Below are 17231 nucleotides of genomic sequence, written 5' to 3' on the forward strand. Positions count from 1 at the left end.
TTACGTGACTATTCTATTCCTAATCTACCTGTTATAGCTCATTATTAGAATTATATCCTGGTGGTGAATGGAATTAGAGGGGGAACAGGTAGGGGCAGAGGAGAAACACACTATGAATCTAACCTTCTAGAAACTAGGCTTGAAATCATTGTTTCTGAAAAATCTAAATACCAAGTCTTCCCATTTTTGTGGAAGAAATGCCATATAATATTTAACAGGTGTCACAATATAAATGGCTAGAGAGGTCAGTTAAGCTTATAAAAGCAGATTTAATTCTATTACTTCCTAACTTCGAAGCATTTGTTCTGTGCAATCAATATCCTTCAAGTCAGGTTTTCCTATACTTTGTCATAATGTTTTTTTCTGTAAATTGATCTACCGATCTCAATTTAAGATTACTTTTAACCTGTACGCTGTTAGTCTTAATAAACAATACATATTTATTTCAGGCTATAAGTAAACTAATCTCAATGACTGATATATAGGACATCATCTTCCTCATATATACAATAGCTTTGCAATATAATACCCATTTGGATGATTGCCAGGGACATTCTGGTCTCTTAGAAAATGAAGCATTAGAAGAAGTAATTGCACATGTAGCAAACAGCAGCATCGTCAGGGAATACAGATCACGCTGCTGTTAGACAGTTTAGAGGTTTCTGTCATAGGAACAGAAGTGGCAAGAGATACATTTAAGTAACCTTTAATTTGACAGCAAGTGTAGTGATTTTTATTTTTTTTTCTTTTGGAAACACAAAGCATTAGACTAGTCTATTCTACATGATGATCGCCTCCACCTGGAAACACAGATTATTCAAAAGCTTGCTGCTGCACCTCTTTCTGTGATTTGGCTAGTTCGTTTTACAGCTGTCTGTCTGCACAGCACTAACAACAGTGCACCGAGACCACTCACTGAAAGACCACCAGAACAACCCACCCCTCCTGCAAGCTGCTCGTAGCTGTTCCTTTTCCTAGAAACAATTCAGAGAAGAGGAAGAAGTTATGAAGCTACCAAAGTAGAGGTCAAAATTACTGCCTCTGTAGAGGGCATCTTCTCACCACTGTAAGAAACTGTGTGGCTCAACAGCAAGCAAAGCTGGGCCCTGGGATGATGTGATAGCCTTCAGCAACAGGCTGGAGGTGGAAAAAAAGGCTCCTGGAGACAACAGTGAAAAGATGCTCTGACGTTAAGTTTGACTAATGGAAATGAACACAGAGGCCCTGCCAAATGGTGGCATCTTAAAAATGCACACAGAGGAATTGGTTAAATAAGCTGGCATCAGAAAAGTCATGTGAAAATTGCTGTAATGAAAAGGGAGGTCTTCATTTTGAATAAGACCTTCTTGAGATAAAGGTTTAATCTCTTATAATCCAGAATTGCTTTTACTCCTCCATTGTTTTTTCAGAAACCCAATTGTTGAACACTAATTTCTCTGTAACAGCAGACTAAGTACGACCAGATTTCAACAGCGAAAGACCTAAAGGAATAATTAACGAACAATGGATTCTTACAGTACAATGAAGCGATTACCCACACTGCAACCGAATTAGCAAAATTTTCTGACAAACCAGAGCTGTTTGCTAGAGCAGGGAGGCACAAAGGGAACCGATACCACCAGGTTTCCCCGTTCTACAGTTACGGAAGCTGGCACTGCGGGACATTGCGGGTGCTCTTTCTTAGGCAGGTAAGGGGCCCCCCACCAGCGAAGATCAGATGGATTTTCTCTTGTCCCATTCAACTGCTTGTATGAATGAGGATGCAACAGAAAAGCAATCTGCAGCTGCTAGTATTTCATCTATATAAATGCTCGACGGGACCATTTTCCCTAGTCTGGTGAGGCCACTACCACAAATAAGAAACTGCAGGCTGGAGGAGAGAAACAGAATCCATACAGAATCAATTTCAAGGTACAGGTTTCTTTCAAAGCCAGGATCTATTTCTTCCTTGGTTAAATTCAAGGATCAGGAGAAGGTTTTATCCAAGTAATATTCCAGTCACTACAAAGACGGGAACAAAGGTGTTCTTTTAAACTAGATGAAAAATTGTAGTTACAATTTAATTTTATTTATTTATTAATTTTTAAAAAATTGTATGTTGAAAACATCCTTTAAAAGAACTTGACTATCTTTATTATATGTTAAAAGAAAAAAAATAACAAAATAAAAATAAAGCAAACACTTCTTTCAGGAAGGGTGAAATAAATTATATACTGCTTCCAAAATAGCAGCCGTTCAAGCCCTGGTCTTCAAAGCACCTCTTTTCCCCTTAGAGAACAGAAGCATAGAATAGCAAATCTTAGCCCTGTGAAATACAAGTCCAGCAGTACGAGATACCACTAACAGTACCCAGTCTTTATGACCTTTCACATTTATGATGTCTAGCTGAGGGGCTTCAGCTCACAATAATGGCAATAAAAAAAGAGATCATTCAGGTTGGTATGAGCCCGGACTTTAAGGTAGCACAGGATACACTCAAACTCATCCAGGAAGACAGAAGACATCATTACAGATTTCACATTCATGGTGTTGACAAGACTTGAAGTACTCAAGTGCCTTTCTACATTTTGTGCCAATTTCAGCTTCCAAATGATTCCAATTAAGATCCAAAGCTAGTGCTATATCACAATCTCAAAGTAAAAGTATATCAATTAACATATTTTAATTGTCATAGACCAATATTAGAAAATAACTACTACCACATTTCAAATTTAGCAATATTTATCATCTTAAGAGTTTGTTTATCCTGTCAGCTACTGATTCAAGTAGTGTTTAATGAATCAGTACTAACAAAACATGTTCATTAACCAGAATATTTGTATGTCTGTCCTAATTAAGCTGTAATCTCTGTGATTCACAATTAGTAGACAACAGAAATACCGCAAAAGATACTCCAATATATGACTGGTAGTCTATATCCCCATTTAAAACTTTGGTTTTTTTTTCAGGAAAGCAGCGATTTAAAAAAAAAAAAAAAAGTTTAAATTGTACTGAATTCAGAAGACTTCAATCACATACTTCACTTGGTGGGTTTGTTTACTTTTAATCAGGCCATTAGGGCTCAATAATGTACTCATTAACTCATTTCACTAACTTCAGCTCAAGCAGGAATGCATCTTCATAAGTTAAATGGCAACTTGTAATTTAAGTAGTTTATTTTTTTTTAAACCTCACGTCACCACGAATGTCAGTGTCAACATTGGTTCAGAACTACAGAAATATATATAAACCACTTGAAAATGCAGCAAGCAGAACTAAAATTTCCATTAAAAGCCTCCTTGTGTCTCCCCATATAGGTCACACAATGCTGTATTTACATTTAATTTATTATTTCTCTTCCATTTCACTATTTGGAACATTTTCAACCGCAGTTACTTAAAACGCTTACTAGGAAATCAGAGTATTTATCACCTGGAGGTTTGTTCTGCAAAGCTGTCACCATCACATGGCAGTACTTGAGAAAAATAAAAATACAAGGACCTCGTGTGGTATAAGAGGGGCACTGCTGCCACTTAAAACCGACCCTCTTAAACCATCTTTTTCCAGTTTATCTTCCCAGTAAGAGCAGGAGCTGATGTCCACACTGTTTGTATGCTGGGGTTCGTGCTCTGTGCTAGCTTTAGCCTAGACTGACAGGCTGAATGTTTGCTCTCGTCTAGAGCAATACAGTGAACACCCATCAGCGAGTGGAAATACGAGCTGCACTACTGGAACGTATTTCCAGTGAAATTTCATCCAAAAAAGAATCCAATTTATGTCCCTGCTGTCCCACAGCGTACAGGTGGGAACATCAAAATATTAAGGGAAAAACCTTTCCAGCAGTTCCCATATTCAAGGAATAAAAGCTGATAATGAAGCAAAACATATATAAGTAGAAACGTAAAACTAGTCTTAATAAATACAGGGGAATTTTTTTAAACTGTATCTTGCATTTTTACCCATGACATCTGATGGAAGAGACAGCCATGAGAAACCTACACGGAATATGTGCAGCAGTACAGGAGAGAAGGAAGGTGGCCAGCTCGTAAGAAGAAAAGAGCTGACAGGATGATATTCAGTAGAAGCAGGAAAGTTACTTGGTTTTGAATCCAGGCTACAAGGGACATGATACCTACAAATAATTGGAAATTTTCTTTAAGAGATATAAGAAGGCTAAATTTCATAAGAAACTCTGACTTCTTCTCTCATAGTTATAGACAGATATGGAGACAGAAACAAGACACTCCTCACAAAACATGTCGTCTTATTTTTTTTTTCCTGGTAAATATCAAGTAGAATTGTCAACGCATCTATTTTTTCATACTTAAAACACTGGCTGACATATAAAGTAGCTCAAGTTAGGACTGCATATTAAGCACACTGTTGCCCAAGAACAGCAAAATCACTTCAAGGCCACTGAAGACCAGAGGGTACCACTACGTCATTAGCCAGCTGTCACAGTTCAGCCTTGCTGGGAACCAAGCTATGCAGTCTCTCGCTCACTCCCCCCACCCTCCAGTGGGACAGGGAGGAGAACTGGTAGAGAAAAGAAGGCAAAACTCCTCGGTTGAGATTAAAAAATAAAAATTTAAGAGAATAACAGAAGAAAACAAAACAGAGATGGAGAACAAACAAACAAAACCCAATAACAGAAAACACTTAAGCACATAATGTACAGTACCAAAGCTCACTGTGGATCCTGATGCCCAGCTTCCTCCCAGGGAGCAGCAACCTCTGCTCAGCCCCTTCCTCACCGATACACTGAGCAGATGTCCCATGGGATGGAAGGGCCCTTCGGCCAGTTTGGGTAAATGATCCCAGCTGATCAGTGACTTATCCCAGCTGTGTCCCCCAGCCACAGGTGCCACCTGATCCAGTTCCCCTCCCAGCTCAGGTGAAAATTAACTCTATCATAGCCACAACCAGGACACCAACTTATCTGCTCCAGCTTGTCTTACAGTTCCTAATCTCAATTCAACAGCAGAGAAGTATTATTGCTCTAAAAACTTAAGGATCAATATTCTCCAATTTTCATCAAAAGCTTTGTAGTTACAAAAGAAGCACTTTGCGTTGAAATCAGTGTGAATGTACAGTTTACACAAGCAACAAGAGAGAAAGAAGTGCTCCTTTCTTCCTTCCACAAAAAAAAACCAGTAAAAAAAAATTATTACACCTTTAAGAAACATAAACATACTTGCTTGACTATTTGTAGCTCCTCTGTTAACTGTTTCTGTAAATTCATAGATTCAGACAATTTTTCCTGTGTGTTTTTTTTAAAAAAAAAAGAAAGAAAGAATTAACAATTAGGTCTGAAAATGTTTTTACTCCTAAAATCCAATTAGCTTTTTCAAAACTACAGGTAACAACTTAACTTCTACCAATGCACTTACTGCATTCTGTACAACCACTATGTCTTTAGACCACAACATAAGTCTGTTAATAATGTTGTATAATCAGAAACATACATATTAATAAAGTTCTGGTGGAAATAATAAATAATCAACAGCTTTTATAAAATCTGTGACAAAATCAAATTTTTATCTCTAAAAGCTAGTTTTTCAGAGGTCATTGATACTGTTTCTCGAGCATCTGAGGATTATTTACTGGATATAAGTAAAATATACATTTTAGCTCTCTTGTTACCTAGCCACCTAGCAAACGAGCAGAATAAAGACATTTTTGTGGCTTTATCAGATTGCTGTACAACCTCATAGCCACGTTAAGTTACTTTCAACATTGTCTGCTTGACCATTCTTTCACTCACCCACGTACACCAGAAGCCTGTAGGTACACCACTTTCAGAAGGTTAATAGTTCTAACCAAGTTTAAAAAAACCCAAAAGTGCTCTCAAAGCGTGAAGCTTCTCATACTGAGTCAGACCAAGGGTATTTCTCACTTTGCATTGTTAAGGGAAGAGTCTAAGAAATGAGGCAATTACAGACGGATCATTGCCAGTGCCTGACATCAGCAGTTAGGGACTGAAGGAAAGCATTCACTGCTTCAACATCCGGTGTAAATCCAGTTCTTTCATTTCAGTACAAAGTTTTCAGAAGAAGAATCTTTGCACAGAGAACAAAGAACAGATTTTTGGGGATGTCAACCCAATGTTTTTGTAATCTATAGCAAGAAAGAACTGTTCTGGACCAGGAGGCAATTTGTAGAATTGCTTGTGTCCTACGATCAATCTTCCAGTCCTGTCCAAGAACAGGGGTCAGGTATGCCTAAATACAAACCCAGAATTTTTATCTTTTGGGTTGTCAAAAACTCAGGAGCGTAGGATTGTGGTTGTAACCTAGGGTATTAAGAAACAATAAATATATTTATTGCTTCAGGTCTTATGTATTTTGTATGTATTAATTTTGAAAACAGATTAATTTATCCTCCAGTTCTGACTTCTTTCAACAGTATTAGCATATGCTCAGACACTGCGGTTACTAGGATCACAGATTTCTAAATAAAATTGCTATGCAAATCAGTCACTTCTCCAAATTCGCTTTTGCGAAATGTCTGCTTAGTCTCATTTCTCTGTGCATCAGATTAAAAAATGCATTAGTACTCAGTGTAATAAATAAAATTCACTGTCTCCAGAAACATATTGTAAGCATAAGATCTTCAAACATAATTAGGACTGTTTGCTCTGCTTTTCTACTTATTCATCCAAAATTGCAAATAAATTTAAAGAGAAAAACTATATACACGCAAAAAGAAATTAGTCTCTTGAATAATTTAAAATAAATAAAAATTAAATATTACCTTTAATTTACTCATTTCTTTTAAAGCTTCATTTCTTTCTTTCTTAAGTCGTTCCATGTCATCCTCCAAAGAATCACACATTACAAACTGTGTGTATTTAAGTACATAAGGTTAGAATTTATTGCTCACTGCATGTTCCATAATCTTTAACATCTTATCTTAAAAGATCTTGTTAATAAAATGAGAGGATAGTCTTAATTTTAAAAGAATTTAAACCTCTGAAAATACTAAAAATGTTTAAGAAGATTCTGGTCAATTTATCTTCCAAAAGAACAGCTATTTTTCCTGTTAAAAAGGATTAATAACATTTTTTTTAAGTACCAAGAATGCAACACTCTATACAACACAACAGAATAGCCTCTGTTTTCTTCAATATTTTAAATAATACATAATTTTATCTTAGTACTCCTATTCTGCAAATGCTCTTTCTTAAAGTCACCTCGAGAAGAAAGAGATTTTCACCGTACCAGTAGTTCAAATCACTGGGCCCAATAATTGTTTATTACTCACACAGGTAGTAGCAATACGTATCCCATTAAGGAGCCTCAGTAAATCACCACTGTCCATACTTATAAAAAATCACAACATAATTATGAGAATTCCTTTCTGCAAAGTAAGTTGCTTTAAAAAGCTTCACAAAAACTAAGTTATCATAGAATCACAGAATGGTCTGGGCTGGAAGGGACCTGAAAGCTCATCCCGTTCCGACCCCCCAGCCCTGGGCAGGGACACCTTCCACTGGACCAGGGCGCTCACAGCCCCGTCCAGCCTGGCCCTGAACGCTGCCAGGGACGGGGCACCCACAGCTTCTCTGGGCAGCCTGGGCCAGCGCCCCACCACCCTCATGGTAAATAATTTCTTCCTTTTGTCTGATCTAAACCTGCCCTCTGCCAGTTTAAAGCCATTATCTTAAAGAACATAATAATATGGAGCTGTTCTAAACATCTGCCCAAGATTCACATATAATAAACTCTCCAAATCTCCCCCCAACAGTTGAACACTGTACAGGGATGTATTTTACCTGTGAATCCAGTAAGCTGGCAATTTCATTGACCCCAAATGTTACGGATTTTTGGTCATCATTTGTTGCATTCAATTGCATAGAGAACAGATTCCTTGATACTTCAACAAAATCTAAAAAAACAGTTCCGATGTTATTGCTGTAGTCCACAAGTCCAGTAGCAGCATCACTAGATGCAACACAACTAATGAAATCACCATGTATGGCTACTCTTTTACAAAAGCAACATCTGCCCTCCTTAAGCTTTCTGAGAGAAAATATGAAAATCAGACACGTCTCTGAACAGAAAAGCTGGTAAGAGTAAGAATAAAAATGTTCAAAATGGGTCTTGGGATAAAATATCCCTGAGTCAAGTTGTGAAGGAGAAAAGAAAACAAAAGGTAGTGCGAAGTTCACCTTCAAAGTACCTTGTTAGCGCTGCTCTACATTTAGCAGATCCTTGTGAAAAATCAAAAGAAATCTGCACACCTGTTATACACTTGCTCTTCCCAATGAGTGACCTTACTAGAGGAGACACAATGTCTCTGCAGTATAAAGGAAAAATGTTGTGCTAGCTCACGGTTTCCTTTGTAGGTCTTTCAAAACCCTGACAGAGACCTTGTAAAATTGATGCTGACCAAGTTGAAAGCTTTAAATACAAACGCTGCAGCATTCTCTATCAACATGGCTTGCACTACTCATTCTTTTTGAATGTATAAAAAAAATTCTGCTACAATATGACAGAAAAGTGGAAATAAAAAGGTCAGTTTGTTTACACCACATAAAATCTAATGGAAGATCCAGTGCTTTTCTTGATAACGTACTTGAAAACCCAGTGTCTTTTTGGATGGTTAAGTACAAGAAATTATTTTTTATATACTAGTGTTTGATGCTGTTTTTCATAAAGTGAAATTTCCGTTATTTTTAGCATCAGAACTATCACATGCCTCACAGTTTATGAGAAATATTCTTAAATTGTTAGTGCCACCTACCAAAACTGCCATAACCAACAAAAGCAACTCATTCCCATCAGAATTAGGTTTAGCTAGAAGAATCATGATGGTCTCCATGCAAATCTCTTTCTATGTGCAACAGTTGAAATGTTCTTGCTTCTTACAAACTAAAGAAGTTAAATAATCTGTCAGTTTAGTTGCTTAAGAAGTCTCTTTAACCATCAGTAGTCTTCCAAGTAATTTTTAGAACAATGATACGACCCTATTGTCAAAGCAAAAACTGTGAGCACAAAATCAAAACTTTCTCAAGGCTCTCTTAATTAGGTAAATTTGTGACTTGCTTTCCAATTACTTAGCTTCAGAATTCCAAGCTTACTTTTATACAATAGAATAAGGTTCTTGCCTCAAAAGTATCATTTTATTTGCAGCAGTAGTCCAATACTGACAGAAAATATATTAATGGTTATTATCTATCATGTCTACATTCCATGATTTTCCATGGTAATTAACAAATTATTACCTCCAAAAGACACTGTTCCTTTAGAATCTTTCTGAAGTTGCTGCCTTAGGGCTTGCTGCTGATCATCTGTGGGCTGAATCCCAAGATAATTCAATGCCTGGAAGGAGAAAAGTTATTTTGGAGAGAAAAAAAAGAAAGGACTAGGGATAATGACTGCAGGGACATGGGGGAGTAATTAAAGAGCTATACTTCAAAGAGCTTTTGTATCATAGCACACTCTCACTGACAACACTTTTATTCCAGAGACACTCTGTGACTTTTTCTTCTAATTGAGAGATGTTCAGATATTATTTAACCTTGAATACAGATGAGTGTAATAAGCAAACCCCTTTGTCCTTAATAACTGCCTTAAAAATCCTGAGGGATGTTCAGATTCCCAGAAGAGTTAATCAGTAATTAGATTAACAAAAACAGTAATTTGCTCAATATATAAAATGAAATATTGGCCTGCAACCTGAAAGAACTATCCAGATAGAAAATTTGGTGTATAATTCATACCTTAAAGTTTGTCAACCTAGAAATATGCTCCAGATGTTTTACATGCATCATGAAGGAGGAGAAAGAAAAACTCAAGAGATGATAAAGTATTTACCCTCTCTAGCTTTTCTGCTTTGAGACGAATAGTAGAGTTCCTCCCTAGCAGCTCATAATCATCATTCTGGCTGGGTGCAGTAACTAAGAAGAAAAAAAAATAAAATAACAATACAGTTGTAACTATTGCTTTGAAAAATTTGTTCTGAAGCTCTGCTCATCAAATGGATGCCAGCTAAATACCCACTTGCCACAAATAAATGTTAATATTTAGATTGACTTTTTCTTTAAAGGACATAATTGCTATAAACAAAAATTATGGGTATCGACCACTTAAACTATTTTTTCACATCAAAAAGTGACAAGTAACAAATTAGCAGAGAGGAACTAGGAATAACTTTGAGCGATTCATCCAGCATATGGCTTATACTTGTGGTGTTTTCTCTTCTCTCAGAGCTCCACAGTTACTCTGGAAACAGAAGAGGAAACTCACTTGTGAATTCTGAGAAAGACCTTCAAGACACACCCTCGGCATAATCAACAGTTCCCAAAAGCATATCTAGTGATCTAGAAAACACTGCAGAAAGAGAGGGAATGACCTGTTGCCAACTAAGGGTTGTGTGGTGGGAGGTAGCTCAGACAGAATTCCAGCAGGCTCCTCAGTACTTTTTTTCCCCAGGAAGGAACTCTTTCCCAAGAATTACCAGCCATTAAGCCATCATCCATCATCCTCTCCTCTCCAGTCTTTATAGTCAGAAATATAACAAGTTTGCATAATTTTAGCTAGTTGCATTAATAAATAATGGTGCATCTATTTTATTTCCAACATGCACAAATGACTAAGCTGAGGAAAGGAAAAGAAGCTAAGAGTCCATATGCAAGATTTCAGAATAATTGCTTTTTTTTTTTTTTTTCCGGTGTGCATGCTTGGTTTTAATGGAACTCAAGAAATACAGTCACAGCTTTGTCATGTTTCAGACACACCTGTGGACACAACACAAGAAGCAACAACCTTTGGATGCCTTTGGTCACAGACTGTAGGCAAAAGGAGCAGTTAGCTATCAATTTATTTGGATTTTAAATGTATGTAAATAGTACAAATTCATTGACTTGGGTTTTTTTTCAGAAGGAAATTGAATATTTTGTGTTTATTATTTATAAATATAATTCAGATCTTAATTCATTATTTCATTAATGGACTAGAGAGAGACTGAAACCAAAACCAGCATTTGAAAACTAAAGGATCTTGCAGTCTGAGATTCTCTCCAAAGGAACAGAAGGAATCACACAGAATTCTTTTTTTTTTTAGCTTCACAGCATATCTGTTTCCAAGCTCAAAGTAATTTACATTCTCTTTATATGCCAAAAGCATAAACCAAAACATCTTGAAAATCTCTGACACTAACACCTCTCACATGCTATATTAAATTCTGAAGACAGTGGGCTAGAACCTCAGCTGAATTGGCACACTCGCTTTCAACTCAGAATGAAAAAGCCTTGTGTATGAGTGCGTGCAAGAATTTCTCAAAATTATGCTGATTTTTCTTACAGCATTAAAAAAAATACCTAAGGGCTACTTTAATTTTTCAAGGTTATCCTAGGAAGTGGCAGCTTTGACTAAGGGTGCGCTATTCAATAAGACTAAACTGAAACATGACAAGAACCAGTTCAAAGTGGAGCTGCAAGTGTTTCTGCTTTCCACTCTGCTAGCTATGTTATTCAGTTGTATTAAGAAACCGTGGCTGCCTTGGTCTCTTTAAGCAACAATGAAGCTCCTGTTATTAACCAAGAGTCTTATATTCTGAATATAATAAAAAAGAGCCTTTTGTCTTGATCTATTTGTGGTGTTTTTCATGATCAGTGTGAAAAAACTGTGCGATCAATAAATTCCAGGTGTCTTCAGCACTACAACCTTTCCAGTTTGGAAAGCTCACATTCAGTCAGCTCACCCTTCAAGGGAGCAAGCTAACCGGTCAGATTTGCAATATGCAGACTGTTTCATTTAAAACTAGGTTATCTAATAAGGGCCGTAATAAATGCAGGAGCAACATGTAGACTGAATTAGATCCTGGATGTTTGTCCTTTCTCTTTGCAGGATATTAGACATCAGGTTGAGAAGCACAGGTTAAGCTTACTTACTATCGCCTGAAGAAAAAGCTCAGGTCTTCACATAGAAATACAGAATATAATCAGTTACATTACTGCATCAATCGAGACTGTGACGATTACGTCAGATTACTGCATTTTCACTGTTTGTAAATACAACTTGTATTTGTTCCCCAAGGGAATGACAATTATTCGGTTCAGATTTGGTTCTGACCAAATTCTACAGCCTCTATTTTTCCTTAGTGTTGTTTTCAAAATACGTATTTAGAGACATGATCACAGTGACTATTGTCTTTATTTGAATGTCATGACTCTCAAATATAAATATACAAATATATATTCTATTTGCTATTAATTGAAAAACCGTTAAAGAGGTCTGCATGTTATTTCTATCCTTCCAATATGCTGCCCTGATTTAAAAAAAAAAAAAAAAGTGCAAGCAGTGTACATCCACAGAATTTCACCAAATCAAGAAAGCACAGTTTCTATGGCAACCTAATCTTGATCTATATGTGAGTCTTCATTATCTGGTTTCTACTGAGTCTATTATTATTACTGCTGCATAGCAAATGTTGTGATCACTCATTTTTGTTTGCTTTCAGCTGTTTGTTAAAGACAATGTAAGTTATATTTGACAGAAGCTGCTAAACAATCCATTGATCTCAGTCCTTTACCTAGTACTACAAAAACAGTGTAATATTCCTTTTTTGAAAAGACTATTGAGTCACACTATCTGCTGTATGACAGTTATTGAAGAAAAAAAGGGTGGCAGGGAATTAAATCAGCATTTACCAGTGGCAGACACATCAGTAGGACTGCTGTCGAGAGAAGCAATTGGAGACTGCTCTCCCATCCTGACTCCAGTTTCCACCTATGAAAGAAAATTAAAAGTAATGAAATACCATTTCTAAAGCAGATCCCAAACCAAACTAGAAATACACATTAATGTAAAGAGAGGGAGAGGAAGGAAAACAAGGGGGAGAAAGAGGGCTGGATAGATCTAAACAACCCTAGGAGAAAATGGATATCCCAAAGAACTAATATGGTGCAGGAAAAAGAGCCAGTCATCTTCTTACTAACATGGAAAGTGAATTAAAACGATCTTATACTGAAATTCCAGCAAAATTAGGAAAACCAACCATTTGCTCACTTTATACTAAGACGACTAGTAAGTATACTCACAGCATTTGGAGAGAACGTTGAAACAAGCTTCCCATCAGGAGGTGCAAGAGGACCGAGCAGTGCTGCCTGCTGCTCTCCATATGCTACAGAAGGCGTTAAGAGGCTGGAAGGACGCTGCAGATTCTCTGAGTAACTGGGAATATTTTTTTGTCTAATAAAAGCTATCTCGCAAAAACTATCAAACCTAAAAGTAAAATTAAAAATATTTCAACATATTGTATACTATACTGTTCATTAAATTATATGCTACTTTTGCAAAAATGACATTTTCCCAAACACTATGTTTGACTTTATTTATTTATTTTTCTAAAAGTATCTTTTATACTCCATCATTAAAAAAGGCAAATAGTGTGAGTTTGTTTTTTTTTTTTTTCTTTTGAAAGGAACAAAAGTATTGTAATTCTACAGGTCTAAAAGGTACATTTCAGTCCTTTTCTATTAAATAATATTGCAATTGGATATTTTAAAAAAAATAATATCTCTTGCATTTCCTCTAAGTACACATGACAAGACATTTCACAATCTGATCATAAATATTGTATAGTAAACCATTTTGGAGGGTTAGCTGTTTGACAGTAAGAGATACCTCATCTTTGTTCTGTTGATTATACTTTTTGCCTCTTCATAGGAGACGCCAATCAGTGACTCTTTGTTTATGGATACAAGCTGATCTCCAGGCTTCAATCGTCCATCCTAACATAATACATAAAAAACCCAAACCATAAATTTTACATTCATTGTTAACACTACAGAAAGAACTGTATAATCACAGCACTTCAACATATTCCTCTGGATCTGTCAAGACAAGAAACACCAAGAATGGCTACACATTTTGCCTGACAATCTTCCAGAAATAAACAGCAGATCAAACAATCATTTAATCACCATTAGCGGTCATTATAAAAGCTTCATCAGACCAAACGGATCTCAGATATTGTGTAAAGAAGAAATTTGGACCCAGATGTGTACTTCTGTTAAAAAGACCCAAACAAGCAAACCGTAGATGTTTTTTTCCAGCAAGGAGTACCAGCCCATCTGATTGAAGGAAGCTTCTCTACAAATTAGTTCAGCTTTCAGCTGGATTAATTTGTATTTCAAAACCAAATGTTCTTGGCTATACAGGAGTCTCTCCAGGCACTTACTAGCCATATTAATCTTAATGAGAAAACCAGATCAGTCTATTTGGAATTCACCAGTCAAATCCACGACAGAAATAATATTGTCAATTTTGTGCTTCTGTTGAATTCATTGCAAACTTTCTACCAACACAGGAATATATCACGTTTCTGTCTCAGAGACTGTAAGACAAGACCTGAGAAATCTAGGCTAGATTTCTCACTACGATAAAGCTTTTTTTACTCACATTTTATAAAAGGCCTCAGCAATTTAACTGAAAATTACACACAACATGTCTGTGTCCTTCAGGTCTTAAGAAATTAATCACAGAATCAATCTGACCATGTGAAACAAACTGTGTACAGAAGGTGGTACACAGGAAGTACGTAAAATCTCTTTTCAAGACCAGTGAAATTTTACATATTTAACACCCACTACCATAATTTCAGCTATATTATTTCAAATCTATGATAGCACTTTACTACATTTTTTTGTCACTTAGTGTTTTGGTTTTGATTAAAGTAAAAAGTTGTAGATCTTTTATTTCGCTTGCATCCGTCCTGTTAAAAGCTAGCCACTTCAATGCTGCCCTCATGTGGCACAGATTTAAAATATGCTTGCTACTTACGTTTCTCAAACAGGATAACCGAGATCGGAAAATTTCCTCTACTACTGCTAATATTAGAAACTACTGCAAATTAATGTCTCAGTCTATCGATCATGTGTGATAGGCTTTAAAATATATGTTCACAATGAGAAAAACGTTTTAGAAGCCACAACAAAATAGGAGAAAACAAAAGAAGAATTATTACCATTTATTTACTAAAAGAAGTCCTACAGAAACATTGCAGTTTTTCCTTCCATCTTGGCATTTTAGGATTAACCTTAATCTAGAAAAATTCAGTCAAAAATACTTAAAGGCTGTTTTGGGGTAAAACTAATTGCTTGTGAAATTAACTTGTACCCTCTTGCCTGGCCAGAGGCAAAAAGTGGTTAACTACACATCAAAATAACCGTAATAACTCAGGATGCCAAAGGAGACACTTGGATAAACAGTTCTGTGTACTTGAACCAGTCCGTTCTGTTATTTATTTTTTAAAACTGACAAGCCCTCCTGATTTACATATTGCATTTGTCATAAATGAAAACAGTAATCAGTACTGATTCATACATTTTATTAGTCTGCACTATCAGAATTTTTTTTTTCATTTGCCTGCATAATGCTTTCCAACTGCAAGGATCCATCTAAATTAAGTCAAAGGGAAAAATTATCTTTTGAATGTCCAAAAAAAAACAACAAAAGAGATGCAATCTGTATTCCCATCCTTGCTGAAACACCTTGCATCACACAACCTCTTAAAGAAGTTGTTTTCTTACTTTCCCATATGTAAATTGGGGAATAAGAGCCTAATTTACCTCAAACAAACTCATGAATAATTTTCATTACAATGTAACCATGCTGTGGTGCAATGAGATAATTCTGTTTAAAGAGAAAGCAAGGAGAAACACAAAGAAATTTTGTAAATAAAATATAACTGTATATATAAAATACTGAAGTAGATACTGCATGAAGGCAAAAATACAGGTGACTGAAGGGGGAGGGAGGGAAAAAAGGTGTTTACCTTATGACAATCACCACCAGGGATAATTTCTTGAATATATACCAAAGGCCCTTCATTTCTGTTAATTCCTCCTACAATATTCAAACCTAGGCTTGTTCCTTTGCAAACAGAGATAATCTGAAATGCACTATCCCTATGAAGAGAAAGAAAAGAAAAGCAGAATTACTTTCCAGAACTACGTACTCAGTAAAGATCAAGCAACAGCATATCTTTACCTTGCCGATTTCACAAATATGTATTACAGTAACAAACAGAAATACTGGATGTTTAATCTCAATGTTCAAAGATCCCACTGCCTATTGACTACAAAATCAACAACTTCAGGTGTTACTCCTGGAAATCACAAAAAGAACCGATACATTATTTCACAAGGCTAAAACCTCCTCACTATTATATATATCCATGGCTTACGTGAATATCTAGATACTCATAAACCAGAAGCATTAATTCATTAGGAGACACTAAGATCAAAAGTCAACTTGATGAATTTATTTTTACCATGTAAGTAATAAATAAATGAGAAAAATAACTTACTAAAACTGAAGGTTTGCATTATCAATGGTATTATAAGTTAAAGAATTTAAACCAAGACAAAACAAAAGGCTGAACACTTAGTGCTCAACCCAAAATTTTCCTGACGAGCCAAATAAAGCATTTTCTACAGCTCACATAAAAGAGTTACAGTTAGTTTTGGAAATTACTTTGCAAGCTTTGGGGATGGTGGTGGGACAGAATTATTTCTGCTGGTGCTGGTGATATTATCCTTCGGATGCAGCTGAGGACTCTGTGACCTTGAGGATGACCCAGAAGAAGGGCTGTCTATAGATTTTGCTTAAAGAAAACATGAAAGAAATAAATAAAACACACATTCGGGAAAAAGCACAAACTTTCAACTAATGTAAGTGAGTAGGACTATTTTGATGTTAGAAAACAAACTATAAGCAATCAGACAATGAAAAAAAAGCTTAAGTCTACACAGCCAAGAATTGCGAGACACCCAGGGTTTCTTTAGAACTTAGCAAGTGATGATTTTTTTCCAAACGGGGTGCCAAAAAAAAAAAAAAGTCAACTGACTTTCCTAAAGAATAATCACTCATGAATAATCACTCATGCTATATAAAGGCATCCTAATTAAGCAACAATCCACGAGGATTAGAATTCATGGTTATTCTAGTTCAAATTTTTATTAGTACTTAGAAATTTTATGGTACATTTCATTAACAAATACCAAATACTTTAAAAATTCCAAATACTTTTCACATTGTTCATTAATTAAAATTGCTGGAAGTAGGTGGTCGTATATTTATTTCAGGAGCTGGGGAAACTGACACACAAACCCCTCAAGTTGAGACTACAAACCAAATATCAAACTCTAAGTAAGCATGTGTGTGCACCTGATTTTCAGTCACATCCTCCAATATACCCTCCCCCAAATGAAGAGAGTTTTAAGTGCAAGCTTCTACTCTACT

General features: G+C 36.0%; 1 protein-coding gene across 6 annotated transcripts in view; it reads right to left on the reverse strand.

Moving 5' to 3' along the window:
* STXBP4 (syntaxin binding protein 4) overlaps nt 1-17231 on the reverse strand; it is a 75258-nt gene that overhangs the window by 43808 nt on the left and 14219 nt on the right. For all 6 annotated transcript variants that reach the window (XM_086762104.1, XM_086762105.1, XM_086762106.1 and 3 more), the window contains 10 exons: nt 16464-16593; nt 15763-15895; nt 13611-13717; nt 13025-13208; nt 12635-12713; nt 9798-9880; nt 9206-9302; nt 7754-7866; nt 6733-6819; nt 5174-5239 (listed from right to left, as the gene is read on the reverse strand). In XM_086762104.1, coding sequence (XP_086618230.1) covers nt 5174-5239; nt 6733-6819; nt 7754-7866; nt 9206-9302; nt 9798-9880; nt 12635-12713; nt 13025-13208; nt 13611-13717; nt 15763-15895; nt 16464-16593 — 1079 coding nt within the window. The remainder of the gene's footprint in view (nt 1-5173; nt 5240-6732; nt 6820-7753; nt 7867-9205; nt 9303-9797; nt 9881-12634; nt 12714-13024; nt 13209-13610; nt 13718-15762; nt 15896-16463; nt 16594-17231) is intronic.

This window comes from Chlamydotis macqueenii, chromosome 18 (assembly GCF_036417535.1).
Source record: "Chlamydotis macqueenii isolate bChlMac1 chromosome 18, bChlMac1.mat, whole genome shotgun sequence".
NCBI classification, from domain to species: Eukaryota; Metazoa; Chordata; class Aves; order Otidiformes; family Otididae; genus Chlamydotis; species Chlamydotis macqueenii.